Source organism: Oreochromis niloticus, linkage group LG20 (genome assembly GCF_001858045.2).
Source record: "Oreochromis niloticus isolate F11D_XX linkage group LG20, O_niloticus_UMD_NMBU, whole genome shotgun sequence".
NCBI classification, from domain to species: domain Eukaryota; kingdom Metazoa; phylum Chordata; class Actinopteri; order Cichliformes; family Cichlidae; genus Oreochromis; species Oreochromis niloticus.
The window spans coordinates 32,636,357-32,649,450 of record NC_031984.2 but is presented as its reverse complement, the minus strand read 5'-3'; the positions used below and the strand labels follow the sequence as shown (position 1 = coordinate 32,649,450).

The following is a 13,094-nucleotide window of genomic DNA, read 5'->3' as shown; positions in this document are numbered from 1 at the left end:
CAGGTGTGTGTGTGACTGCCTGTGTATGTGTCTGATGGAAAGACAGATGTAGGGAGTAAGAAATGTGTATCTTAACAGAACATGGCAATTTACCACACAAAGCAAAATGCCATTTATTACTTTATGTAATTCTGTCTTTGCATTTTATCTACAATCCTCTAAGAATTGTGAGCAATTTATGTGCTGGCACGGTATATAGACACATAGACACACACATTCAAACTCCCTGTCTATTACAGTTTTTCTCGATTGCTTAAACACTATAACCAGGCCTCTAAACTAAAATTTCAAAACCATAAACGCTATTGGTCAAAAAGCTCACCCATTTCCCTGAACTATAAACACTATTCCCTGCTTTGACACATGACTCAAATTTGGTGAACTGGTACTGCAAAACTCTACACACAAATCCCTACATTTTACAGTGCTTACACCATGTAATCATGTAGAAAGCACTAGCATGCAATAATGTTAACTTAAGTCAGCATAGCTTGAGCCCAATTAGCACACAATTAACCAGGTGGAAACACTAGGAGTCAAAATTTAGCACACACCAATCAGAACCTGCGATGGATAGATAAAAGGGCCAAAGTCAGCTCATTCAGGTTTGAAACAATGGATCCAAAGAGATGCAAAGGAAGAGGACGTGGTGGAGAAAGAGGACGTGGTGAAAGAGGAGGACGTGGTGGAGAAAGAGGACGTGGTGAAAGAGGAGGAGGAGGTGGTGAAGGAGGTGGAGGTGGAGAACGACGACGACAAGGAAGGGGAAGAGCAAGGGCACGAAGACAGTCAGTCTCGGATGAAATTCGAGCCACTTTAGTTGACCATGTCCTTGTCCATGGGATGACTATGAGGGAGGCTGGGCAACGAGTACAACCAAATTTGAGTCGCTTCACTGTTGCCTCCATCATCAGAACCTTCAGGGAGGAAAACAGGTAGGTGTACTTGCAGTAAGACTGCTTTGTACAGTAACGTTTAAGTTACTGAATTTATGTGTCTTGAGTTTCAATATGTTTCCATTATTTTCCTGTAAAATGAATGTGTGACAGTTACAGTAATGAGTGCTTCTATTTTTGTAGGACACAGAGACGACCACCTGGTGGAGGCAGGTTAAGGCTTTTGTCGGAGGAGCAAGAGAGGGAACTTGTAAACATGGTAATTGCAAATAATGTAATCCGCCTGCAAGAGATTCAAAGGAGAGTGATTGAGGATGATCATCTTTTTCGAGGCATAAATGCCATCAGCCTCTCCACAATTGACCGCATCCTCTGAAAGAATCAATTCCGGATGAAACAGGCATACCGAGTCCCTTTCGAACGAAACTCTGACAGAGTGAAAAACCAACGTGTGGAATATGTTCAGGTATGAGTTTTGATACTGTATAAGGTATTGTGTACCATCACAGCATGGCAGTTTATGCTGCCATTTCAGCACTCTTGAACTTTGGTTCAGGGTACCGATTGACTCTACTGTGTTATGTGTTTTGCAGAGAATCTTTGAGATTGAAGGACGGCCTGTTCCCCATGAAATGATCTTTGTGGATGAGGCAGGTTTTAACCTGACCAAAAGAAGGAAAAGGGGGAGGAACATAATTGGCCATCGGGCTATTGTAAATGTCCCTGGTCAGCGTGGGGGGAATGTCACTATGTGCGCAGCCATCAGCCAACGAGGGGTACTCCACCGCCATGCCGTACTAGGACCCTATAACACTATGCTTCTCCTTGCTTTTCTTGATGGTTTAAGACAACATATGTTCCAGCTGGACTACAGGGAACCAGCACAGCCAGAGCAGCCTCACTACGTTGTTGTGTGGGATAACGTCAGCTTCCATCGCGCTGCTCTGGTTCGTGACTGGTTTACCAATAACCCAAGGTTTTCTAATATCTTTCTGCCTGCATACTCCCCCTTTCTAAACCCGATAGAGGAGTTATTTTCGGCATGGCGGTGGAAAGTGTATGACCGAGAACCTTATGTCCGTGTTCACCTCCTTCAGGCCATGGAAGAGGCCTGCCTAGACATATCAGTAGATGCATGCCAGGGGTGGATCAGGCATGCAAGAGGATTTTACCCCCGCTGCCTGGCTGGGGCCAATATAGCCTGTGATGTGGATGAGATTCTCTGGCCTGACCCAGACCAAAGACAAGATGCTGTGGTGGGATAATGTTTCTGGTGTGTGTTGTACTGTATAGTACATGAATGACAATGTGCCACTGTACATACATTGGTTGCGTCTTTTGTGTTTATCATGTGACAAGGGTTTTGAAGGGGAGAACCATAAGCAACCTAATTGTTTTGGAACTATTGTTTTGAATTAATTGTACCAGTGTGCAAAACTCTGTTGTAGTGTGTGTGTTTTTGAGGGCTTGTGTTTGATGTCTGAGGGCAAAGTTCGGTTTTTCAGCAGGAGTGAATAGTTTTGGGTGTAGAGCTTCATTTTGACCTGGAAATAGGATGTTTGGGGAATTGAGTGAGATGTTATGGATTTGTGTTTACTGTTGTGCGGATATGAGGCGTAGTTTCAAGAAATGTGTTTTAGCAATCGAGAAAAACTGTAATAAATCCTTCATCGAGTTTTGAGCAGCATGTCCTTGCAGCCCTGGGCCTTGCAGGTTTGCTGTCCAAAGCTGTTTTTGACTACAGGGAATTTCTGCATGAGGGAAATTTGAGCTTGTTATAAAGAGAGAGAGAAAGAGAGAGAGATAGAGCAGACAGACGGGAGGTTTGCATACATACTGTCCTAGAGATCCCCATGCTGTTTATTAGAATGTGGCTCTAGGGGTCCTGACCAGGTAGCTATTCTTGGACAGCACTAAGGTCAGCACATCATCAACAACAAGACCTTTACAGACCTGAAACCAAACCAGCAATTGCAAACTCCACTTTTTGCAGTTGTATATTTTTTTATGGATTCTTCCACACTAAACCCCCAAAAAGTTGGCAGAATTTAAAAAAAATTAGGGCAACTTAACTTTTTAAAGTTCATGAACTTAAAAGTGAAAGCTTAGAATGTCACTAATTTAATTTTAGTTTACATGTAAACTAAAATTGTAATAATTAAATAAAAAAAAATCAGTTTACATTGATATCATTTCAAAGGAATAAGTACAAGACAGCCACTTCTTTTAGGTTAGCAAAACTTAGTATCTATTGTTCGCATTAGCACTTCATTTATAAATCTTTTAAATTATAAATAAGTAAGACAAATCATGTACAAGGACAATATCTACTTGGGAATATCTGAATAACGTTGATTAAATGACACTGTAAAAAAGAAGATATTGTCCTCTTATATGGTGATACAAACCCTTGTAAACTGGGCAACAGTTTTTACTATCACCTGAATCAATACATTGTTGACCAATCTCTTGGGATAAATCAAGTGTAGTACATAGATTATTAAACATTATCAGGAAGTTCATCGGGAATTCTTGGGAGACCCCAATGGCTTGATTACTGTTGTGGATTACTATAATGAGGGCTACAAGATCATGTTTTGAGAAATTCTCTCTCTAGTTCTATTAAAAACGGCATTTTTATCAGTAGGGTATTTTATGGTAGTTTTTTTTATTTGTGGTTGAGCAACTGAGAACACACTACATAGGGTCAAGTAAAAAAAGATTTTTTTCTCACCTGTGGTGGTGCTTGTCACATTGGGTTTCCAGTAATAGCTGATATTTGATAGAAACTGATTTCATAAAAAGTTTTTAAAAAAATTTAAAAAAAAAATGTTTGTTTTTAAAAAAACAAAAATTGAGCACACACCAGGGCAAACAAAAAAAACCATGTCTTCATCTTAAAAACATAACAGTCGTAACTCCCGACACTCATAGCTGGACTGGCCATCGGGCATACCGGGCATTTGCCCAGTGGGCCGATGGTGATTTTTCGTTTTTATGGGACGACATTTTTTTGTTTGTTTGTTTTTTTGTAACGGTATAAACAATGAAAGGTGGTGGATTGGCCAATTGGTCATGATCGACTCTGGGCTGGACCAATTACAGCCAATGGGGTCGAACTTCAGAGTTCTGTATTTAGGTGTAAAGGAACGCGATTTGTCCCAAACTTCAGCAAAAATTTTAAAAAAAAGGCACAAAGCTGGAGTTATTCTGTGTCTTTACGCTGCATAGCTGCCTCTTCTTCTCTCATTCTCTCCCCCTCCATCTCCTGTTGCTACTTCAATCATGAAATTGATCAATGATCAGCTGATCGGCTTTGCTGTCCTAAGTCCCGTCTCGTTTGTTTATCCCCCACTTTGCGCCAGAAAGACGAAACCAGCGGATGTCGCGCACGTTCAAGCTTGATAAGCTGTTGTTATAATTTATTTAATATTACTTTTGAGTATCAGCTGACGTTTGCTGGATACACACCCGTAAAGGTGCTGGTCAACACACAGTCAACACATAGTTTCCCTCTCACCAGATATCCAAACCGATATCTGGTGAGAGGGAAACCAGGAGATGTCCTTACTGAATCATCAGAGTTGAACAGGTGATGGAGAAACAGGTTTACCTTTTAGTTGACATGAATGAGTGGAAGGGAAGTTATTAACTGTTTCTGAGAGACAAATAACACCAGGATCCTTTTCTACGTAGCTGACAGCTGGTAACTGTGCAGGGGCGGGTCTAGCAAAGTTTTGCCAGGGGACCAGGTAGGGCATTAACAATATTTACTATATTGTATATAGTAAATATTAAGTCTAGTATATGCCTGTTGTGTGGTGTTAGTTCAGCAGGCATTACACACACACGCAGGTAGGAACAGAGGATCACCGGAGATATCTCCTTTCTTTATTTTCTTTTTTCTTCTTCTCAAATGCCACAACAACAACATACTCACTAGCGCCCTCTAGCGCTTCTGGTAAATGCATCTACAGAACAAATCCAATAGTATGTGGACACAACATCTTCCCCCTTTGAACAAGGATTTCTTACATGAACCTGACTTCATCATTCTGATGTATGTCACCTAATATACGTTTAACATATTTCACATTACTCAGTAACATTCACTTCCCCATGACAAAGTCTTGGGTCCAGCAAGGTGGATTCCTCATCCTGGTGGGCCTAAGCCTCAGAGTTAGATGCTAGATCAGTTCCTGGTTTATGACAGTCCATTGTTGTGTCAGAATCAGCACCTGTGTTCAGCTCTGACAGAGCCGATAAGTGTGAGGCATTCCAGGTCCGTCCATCATCCAGCAAATAAGTATTTGGTCCTTTCCTTGTCATGACAGTCCTTGGTTTAGAAAACTTTAACTCGCCTTTCTTTACCTTCCATGGCTTCCTAACCCGTACCTTGTCACCAGGCTGAAAGTTGGACGGTTTGACGTGTCTGCGAGCATCGGTGTATTCTTTCATTTTCATTTGCTTATTCTTAACTCTTTCGCACATGGTATGCCTCTCTGTCTGAGGAACAGGCATATCCACTACCTGTAACTTTGTTCTTATTCGTCGTCCATGGAGCAGTTCTGAAGGGGAAACTCCAGTTGTTCTGGGGGTTGCTCTGTAGTCCATCAGGTAAGTTCTCAGGAACGATTTCCAGGGTTGTCCTTGAATCGAGGCAGTCTGTAGGCAGTCTTTAACGCATCTATTGAATCTCTCAACTTCCCCATTAGCTCTTGGGTAATACACTCAGGATCTTAGGTGTTGGATTCCCCTGCTTTTGAGGAAGTCAGCGAACTCAGCAGAGAGAAATTGGGAGCCATTGTCACTTATCAATGTCTTTGGATTCCCTTCACGAGAGAAAACTACAGAAAGGAACTGAATGATATCTCCAAAAGTTGAATCTGTTCATCTGGACGTAGCGTTTTGTGGGAGAAACGTTTCGTCACTCATCCAAGTGACTTCTTCAGTCTCAGCTGACTGCAGGTTTCCCCAAACCTTATAAACAGTACATTTGCATAATGACTGAAACCAGCCCACTGAAGGAACAATGGGCTGTGAGGTCAGTTCCTTAATCAAAATCAGCTGAGACTGAAGAAGTCACTTGGATGAGTGACGAAACGTTTCTCCCACAAAACGCTACGTCCAGATGAACAGATTCAACTTTTGGAGATTTACTTTCCTGGATGATTGAGAATGCATCAAGACGAACTGAATGATAGTAGCTGCATCAGCTCGGGGAGCAAAAGCTACTTCAGGCCACTTACTAAAGTAGTCTACCAATGTGATGGCAAATCTACAGTCAGAAGGGGCTATTTCAAAAGGGCCTATGATGTCCACAGACACCTTTTCCCAAGCGGCAGCTGGGAAAGGAATGGGTTGAAGTGGAGCATCATGGGTGACAGTGGACTTGTCATTCTGTCTGCATGTTGCACAGTTCTTTATCATTGTCTCTATGTGACAATCCATTTTGGGCCACCAGTACAATTCCCTCAGGCGTTGTTTGGTACGTACAATGCCTTGGTGAGTTTCATGAGCTATATCAGTGAGTTTTTTCTGCAACGACTCAGGCACTAGCAACCGATGTGTACCTCTGACAATGCACTCGTTCATGACCGCAAGTTCATGGCGGATTGGGAAGTGCGGCTGTAAGTCAAGTTCCAGTGACGTCTTCCTTGCAGGCCAGCCTTTCTGTATCTGCACACGGAGCTTTGTGAACACTGGACAGGCTTTGCACGCTGACTGGAAGTCATCCTCAGACACAGCACTCAGATCAGTGAGGATGGCTGCAACTGACTCCACATCCCCTGCACATGCCATGTCTGTCTCGGGAAGTGGGAGCCTAGAAAGACAGTCAGCAACATGGTTCAATGACCCAGTTCTATATTCCACTTCATAGTCAAATTCCAACAGGCGAGCTGACCATCTGGCTATGCGTAGACCAGCTCTGTTATTGCCCTTAGTAGTCAGCAGTGTTGTGAGTGCTTGGTGATCTGTTCGTAGGAGGAATTTTCTGCCCCAGAGCCATGTGCGCCATTTTTCAGCAGCCCAGACGCAAGCTAGGGCTTCCTTCTCGACGATTGAGTATTTCCTCTCTGCATCAGACAGGCTGCGAGAGGCAAATGCAACAGTCTGTTCCGCATCATTACAGTCAAGTTGAGTCAAAACAGCACCTATGCCGTAGTCTGAGGCATCTGTCGAGACTATGGTTGGCTTACTGGGGTCGAACATCACCAGAGCAGGGCTTTGCACGATTAACCGCTTGACTTGATCAAATGCTACTTGAGCTGCTTTGTTCCAGTGGAATGAACAGTCCTTACGCAGAAGAGCTCTCATAGGTTCAACAACAGTCGCGTAATTTGGCACAAACTTGCTGTACCATGCACTCAAGCCAAGAAATGAGCGCAGGGTTGCAGGATCAGTAGGGGGCGGAGCATGCAGGATAGCAGTGACATGAGAGTCATCTGGCAGCAGACCTTCTGGACCGATCTTTTGACCCAGAAAGCTCAGAGTAGTTTGACGGAGTTGACATTTGTCAACATTGAGTTTCAGTCCTGCATTGCTGATTCTGTGTAACACAGCACGCAGGTTGGCCTCATGTTCGGCTTCTGAAGTTCCGTATATGATGACATCATCAAGATAGCATTGCACCCCTTTCTGGCCATGTAGGATTTGTGTCATCATCTTTTGGAACACTGCAGGCGCTGAACTCAACCCGTAGGGGACTCTGCAGTACTGGTACAGTCCTTCATGTGTAATGAAAGCAGTGAGCCCTCTACTCTCTTCATGTAGTTTCAGCTGATGGTAGGCGGATTTAAGATCCAGGGTGGAGAACATGACAGCCCCACGCAGCTCAGACAGTATGTCCTCTATCAGTGGCAAGGGATGACTGTCAACGACCACCGCTTTGTTAGGTTCTCTCAAATCAACGCACATGCGTATGTCACCAGTTTTCCTTCTAGTGACTACAATCGGGGAGACCCATTCAGATGCATCAATTTTCTCTATGATGCCATGTTCCTCAAGGTTCTTGAGTTCTGCGGAAACAGCCTCGCGGACTGACAGGGGTAAGCGTCGAAGTTTCTGTTGTATTGGCTTCACTTCAGGTCGCACCTTCACTTTATGTACAAAGTCCTTTGCACATCCGAATGCAGATGGAGACTCACATTCCTGTTTGCAGTGAGAGGGCAGAGCAGAGGTTTGCTGAAGTGTAGCACAGACCTTGGGACTCCCAAGGACTAATTGTCCCCCTTTTATGTGTAGCTGGAGGGCAGTGACCAAGTCCATGCCCAATATGGGTGTTCCTGTTCTCACAATGTAGAGATCTGTGGAGGCGCCATTGACTGTAGAAAACATGGACGACGCGACTCCGCCTCCTACCATTGTGCAAACATGAAGCCAAAATATCCCGCTTGTGGAGGCTGCCATCTTGCAAATTTGGAGCCAGAGTCTGCGCAGTAGTGACTTGAGGTGGAGCGACTGTGTAACGCTCCCGCCCACACACCCGCTGGACATGACCGCAAACACGCCCCCCTACACTTTTTACGTAGCCCGGCTGCTCGAGTTTTTTTGCTGGTTTACCGCGACTGACGACTCTTTAATTAAGGTAAATACAACCATGTCACTGTTATAAAAAAAGACGCACAGCTTATCATCTTATAGTTCTAAAATCACTTTGTTGTTAATTCGTTTGCTAGATTAGCCGCTCGCATACGCACTGTGTTGGAGGCTTGTTGTTAGCTAGTTAGCGATGCTACACACCTAATACTCTAATAGTCTGTGTTATTGAAGGATTCAGCACTTCTTATGTTTGTTATCCATTTTTAGACAGCGATGAGATCATCTGCACACTCTACAGAAGCCCAGAGTTACTGTTAATATCAAAAATATAATGCTGTCCTTTGAGATTTTAACATAAGACTGTGAGTGTAATGGATCTAAAACTGTTTAAATCTTCAGAGCCCTCTACAGCCTGGTAACATGGAGACTTTAAAAACATCAGCAGAACGTTTCAGTAGTGTAGTCTAATTTGTTCTTTTCATTTAATAATAGAGTCCATATTATATCAACAGCTACATTCACCCTGGAGAGAAACTAGTGAGGGAGACCATCAGGACCAAGCTGGGTTTCCTGGGTCCAGAGGTTTGGAGAAACTTCTTCCTTTTCTTTCATCACAGCTGTCCTGTGCCAGAGGTGCTGTTGACCTACTGAAAGAGGCTTCATTTAAGAAACACCAGGAAGACTGAAGCTCATCGCATTGATCAAGCAGGACTCATGATCTTCACCAGCAGCTCCCTCACAGGGAAATCTTCAGCACTCCTCCGTAGGCCCGATCCAGGAGATGGATAAACCCAGCATTTCATGAACACTGTGATGGAGACCTTTGGTTTGTGTAATGTTATAAATACTCGGATACTTCCCAGAGGCTCCAGACTTTTACATAAAGATATTATATTCAGTCCTGTAGAAAGTTATATATTTAAAAATATATGATCCTCTCTGGTTACTCTGGTATGAATAACTCTGAATCACTTTATGGTAAATAACACATTATCTGCAAAAAACTGTGAAAGAATTCCAGATGACAAGTTTGTAGTTCAACATACAAGTGATGACGTTTGACCTTCATCAGGTTTTATTTAATTGTGCCAGAGAAAATCTCATATGCTCTTCATGCAGCTGAGTACATCAAGTGTTTAAAACGGAAGCTGTGCAGGTCTGAGATACAAACTGAGGTCCTGTTAATGCTGATATATAGTGACACAGTTACATGAGTGATTAATCCTTTTGTTTTTTTGTCTTTAACTTTATCAATAAAGCTGCAGCTTTCACTACAGCACGTGTGGTACTTTAACCTTTGTACTGTTTTCATCAGTTCATTTTGCAGTTAACATGTGAACATGTTGGATGATCTGTCTGCTGTCACTGGGTGGTGCTGAGGTCTGAATCTGAGGGCAGCTCCTGTAATCACAAAGAGAACAGAACCATCAAACTCAAATATAAATTTTATCCCTCAAAATTGAAATAAAGCTGATTCTTCTGTCCTCACACACTCAGGATCTGAAGTTCTTCTCTTACATTTTTTTCAGTATTACAGTACACTACAGTACTTTAATCCATAGTTCCTGATTAATGAGGAGTTACTGAAGTACAAGCTTTTAAAAAAGATGTTACTATCTTTACAGATGTGGCAAGAGACTGAAAACATGCTGTTGTTTGCACATATTTAATATTCAGTTCTGCACAGGAGCTGCAGCAGGGTGCAGCCTGATGCTTTTACAGTATAATACTTGTAATAAAAGTACAGTAACAGTAATTAGTGACTGATTAGCCCGGAACGTTTCTCTTGATTTCTTTAGTAAATTCATTCACCTGCACAGATTAGCTAAACGAACCCTGACAGCCGAGTGCTCATTTTAGCTAGCTAGGTCTCAGGACATAGCTAAGGACGGTAGTTACGGATTAGCTTACAAACACGATTAACTTACCGAAAAAGTGCAGCCGGGCCTCGGGTCCTTCTGTCGGGTAGTCCAGTTTACTGAAGAACACCTCAGGCTGTCAGGTTAAAACACTCGGTCGTGTTTTCGTAGCGTAAACGCTGGCCCTCCTCTCAGAGCCTACGCTCTATCTGCTATTCCTGAACAGAGATATACAAGTTTCTCCGTGACTGCAGCTGCCAGTCAAAGCTGCTATGATGATGTTTCACCCCAATTTAACATCACCGCGGTAGGAATTAGAATCAAACTTATGGGAAAGGAGACCCCTTGGACATCAATGAGCATGATGAGAACTATTGATAACAAAAGAAAGAATCTTTGGAAAAAAATTATCTAAGGAGAATAAATTTATTTTAGTCTGACCCCAGTCCCATCCGCTAACATGGAGGAGGCGGGGTTTATGACCTATACTGCAGCCAGACACCAGGGGGCGATAGAGACGTTTTGGCTTCATTTTTGGGGAGCTGTGGCGTCGTCCATGTTTTCTACAGTCAATGGGAGGCACTCTTGCCATCGTAAGTAATGTCAGCTCTAAGACATCCTAATACATCCAGTTTCTCTTTTGAATATGTAATAAGCTGAACAGCTGGATTACTTAACTTAACTGAGCCAAAGTTTGTGCTGTAAACATGTTCAGGCAGTATGGAAACACCAGACCCTGTGTCTACTAGTAGCTTAACAGTACATGCCTGTGCAGTATTTGGTACAGTGACAGTAACAGTGCACATCAGTTTAGCTGGATCACTACTGACACAACTGTCAACAGCTAAAACACACATTTCAGGCACAGTCACTTCATTAACAGGCTTATGGGAAGATTTACACACTCTCGAAAAATGTCCGATTTTCCCACACGTATTACATTTGCAGTCTTTTGCGGGACAGGATTTATCATTGGCTTTGTGATTAGCTGAACCACAACGGTAGCACGTCGGAACTGTATCCGTTTTTTTAGCTGCTTTGTATTTTGGCTTGCGCAGCTTCTTTTGTACTTGAACAGCGGCAACAGGCTTTGTTTCACCAACAGCAATGGCCTTTGCATCAGCTATTGCAGCCTCTGTACGCCTAGCAATTTCCAAAGCTCTATCAAGCGTCAAATCCTCCTCCATTAGCAGTCTTTCACATATACGAGCATTATTTGTCTTCTCTACAAGTTGATCCCGCAACATTTCATTTTCCATAGCCCCGAACTTGCATTGTTTCACGAGCTCACGCAGTGCTGCAACGTAGTGATCTGTAGACTCACTGACAGCTTGGGCTCGTTGCCTGAAGCGGTATCTCTCGGCGACAACATTGACTTTAGGATGAAAGTACGTTTCCAAAGCCTTTACGGATCCCTCGTAATCATCCGTAGCGAGTGGCAAGGCGCTGTAGATTCGTTGTCCCTCCGTTCCCAAGCAGTGAATGAGCAGGGCCCTCTTCCTCTCCGTAGTGAAATCATTACCCCTGATCGCAAGCAAGTAGTTATCGAACAACTTTTTCCACGCAGCAAATGGAATTTTCGGTTCGCCTGGACAATCCAGGAACACAGCCGGGGGTTGCAAAGAGAGCAGAGCCATAACTGAATCACCACTACTCTCGTCGCCACTTGTTGTGTGGTGTTAGTTCAGCAGGCATTACACACACACGCAGGTAGGAACAGAGGATCACCGGAGATAACTCCTTTCTTTATTTTCTTTTTTCTTCTTCTCAAATGCCACAACAACAACGTACTCACTAGCGCCCTCTAGCGCTTCTGGTAAATGCATCTACAGAACAAATCCAATAGTATGTGGACACAACAATGCCCTAATAAGCTATAGTACTTTTTTCCTATGGGAAGGTACCATGTGTGCAGTCTGCAATTCTGTTGCAGAAAGATGTTGAATCTATTTAATTACTTTAGAAAAATAATTGGTTTCTGTGCATTTGTTTTACCCTGGCAATAAATTTAAGTCGATTACGTCGATTAAGCATTATGAGGCGGAGGGTGGGGGGTGGTTCCCTATTTTTTTGCTGGGAGTTGGCAACCCTGCTAGTTAGGTATATGTAATTATTGATTAGGTTGTTTGATATTTCCGGTAAGTACTGTTTAAAATACCAGAATAGGGAGGATGGTGTAGGTTTAAGTTTATTAGATTGATACATATATACCAACAAGACAGTGTACGTCACTGTCACAACAGCAATTGTTTTCATTCAAAGGCTTTATGGCTTTTCCTATAATACCTGGTGGGCCGTTCTCTAGTCAAAATGCCCGGGCTGATTTTTTGTCCCAGTCCAGTCCTGCCGACACTATAAACTCAGCCAGTATTGAAGTGGATGCATTATTGTTAACTGTTAGCTCATAGTGGCATTGAGTGTGCCAAAATTGCAATTTTTAAGCCATTGTCTTTAAAAACAAGAACTCTAAAGAAAGTATAATATTTACGAATACAAATGATATTAACAAATGCAACAGTTATGAAGAGCCACCTTTAGGGAAGGCATTTAAATCCTTTCCTAAATGTTGGATCCCACCCAGTCACATTTCAAAAGCAAACAACTGCAGACAACATGGTGGACCTCTGTATTTGACAGGAAATTACTTCAGTAGTGGAGTCTTTTTTGTTTGTTTGAAGTAGAAAATTGAAAAAGCTAAATTAGTAACTCAGTAGTTTACACTACTTAGTTAATTTAATTTAATTAATTAATAGTTAGTTAATTTAATTAGTTAATTTCATTACACTGAGCAATTGGG

At 42.6% G+C, this 13,094-nt stretch overlaps 2 protein-coding genes across 2 annotated transcripts; one reads left to right on the top strand and one right to left on the bottom strand.

Annotated features, from left to right (window-relative positions):
- The first annotated feature begins 773 nt into the window (after positions 1-773).
- Positions 774-2,558, top strand: LOC109196063 (uncharacterized). Its single transcript, XM_019349255.2, has 3 exons — positions 774-935; positions 1,080-1,362; positions 1,490-2,558. Exons 2-3 carry the CDS (start codon positions 1,288-1,290, stop codon positions 2,159-2,161), a joined length of 747 nt encoding a protein of 248 aa, XP_019204800.1. The 5' UTR covers positions 774-935; positions 1,080-1,287; the 3' UTR covers positions 2,162-2,558.
- A 2,944-nt stretch (positions 2,559-5,502) lies between these two features.
- Positions 5,503-11,934, bottom strand: LOC112843268 (uncharacterized protein K02A2.6-like). The gene is made up of 3 exons (XM_025901558.1): positions 11,368-11,934; positions 6,090-8,048; positions 5,503-5,756 (listed from the first exon to the last, which is right to left on the bottom strand). Exons 1-3 carry the CDS (start codon positions 11,932-11,934, stop codon positions 5,628-5,630), a joined length of 2,655 nt encoding a protein of 884 aa, XP_025757343.1. The 3' UTR covers positions 5,503-5,627.
- Positions 11,935-13,094: the final 1,160 nt, after the last annotated feature.

What these genes read in the sequence shown, in the direction of transcription:
- LOC109196063 (XM_019349255.2), top strand. Translation starts at nt 1,288, where the DNA reads ATGAAACAGGCATACCGAGTCCCTTTCGAACGAAACTCTGACAGAGTG. An exon ending in AACGTGTGGAATATGTTCAG is followed by an intron (nt 1,363 to 1,489) that starts GTATGAGTTTTG and finishes TGTGTTTTGCAG; the next exon opens with AGAATCTTTGAGATTGAAGG.
- LOC112843268 (XM_025901558.1), bottom strand. Translation starts at nt 11,934, where the DNA reads ATGGCTCTGCTCTCTTTGCAACCCCCGGCTGTGTTCCTGGATTGTCCA. An exon ending in AGCCTGTTGCCGCTGTTCAA is followed by an intron (nt 8,049 to 11,367) that starts GTACAAAAGAAG and finishes CACTGCAAACAG; the next exon opens with GAATGTGAGTCTCCATCTGC. An exon ending in ATGCAGCTACTATCATTCAG is followed by an intron (nt 5,757 to 6,089) that starts TTCGTCTTGATG and finishes GATATCATTCAG; the next exon opens with TTCCTTTCTGTAGTTTTCTC.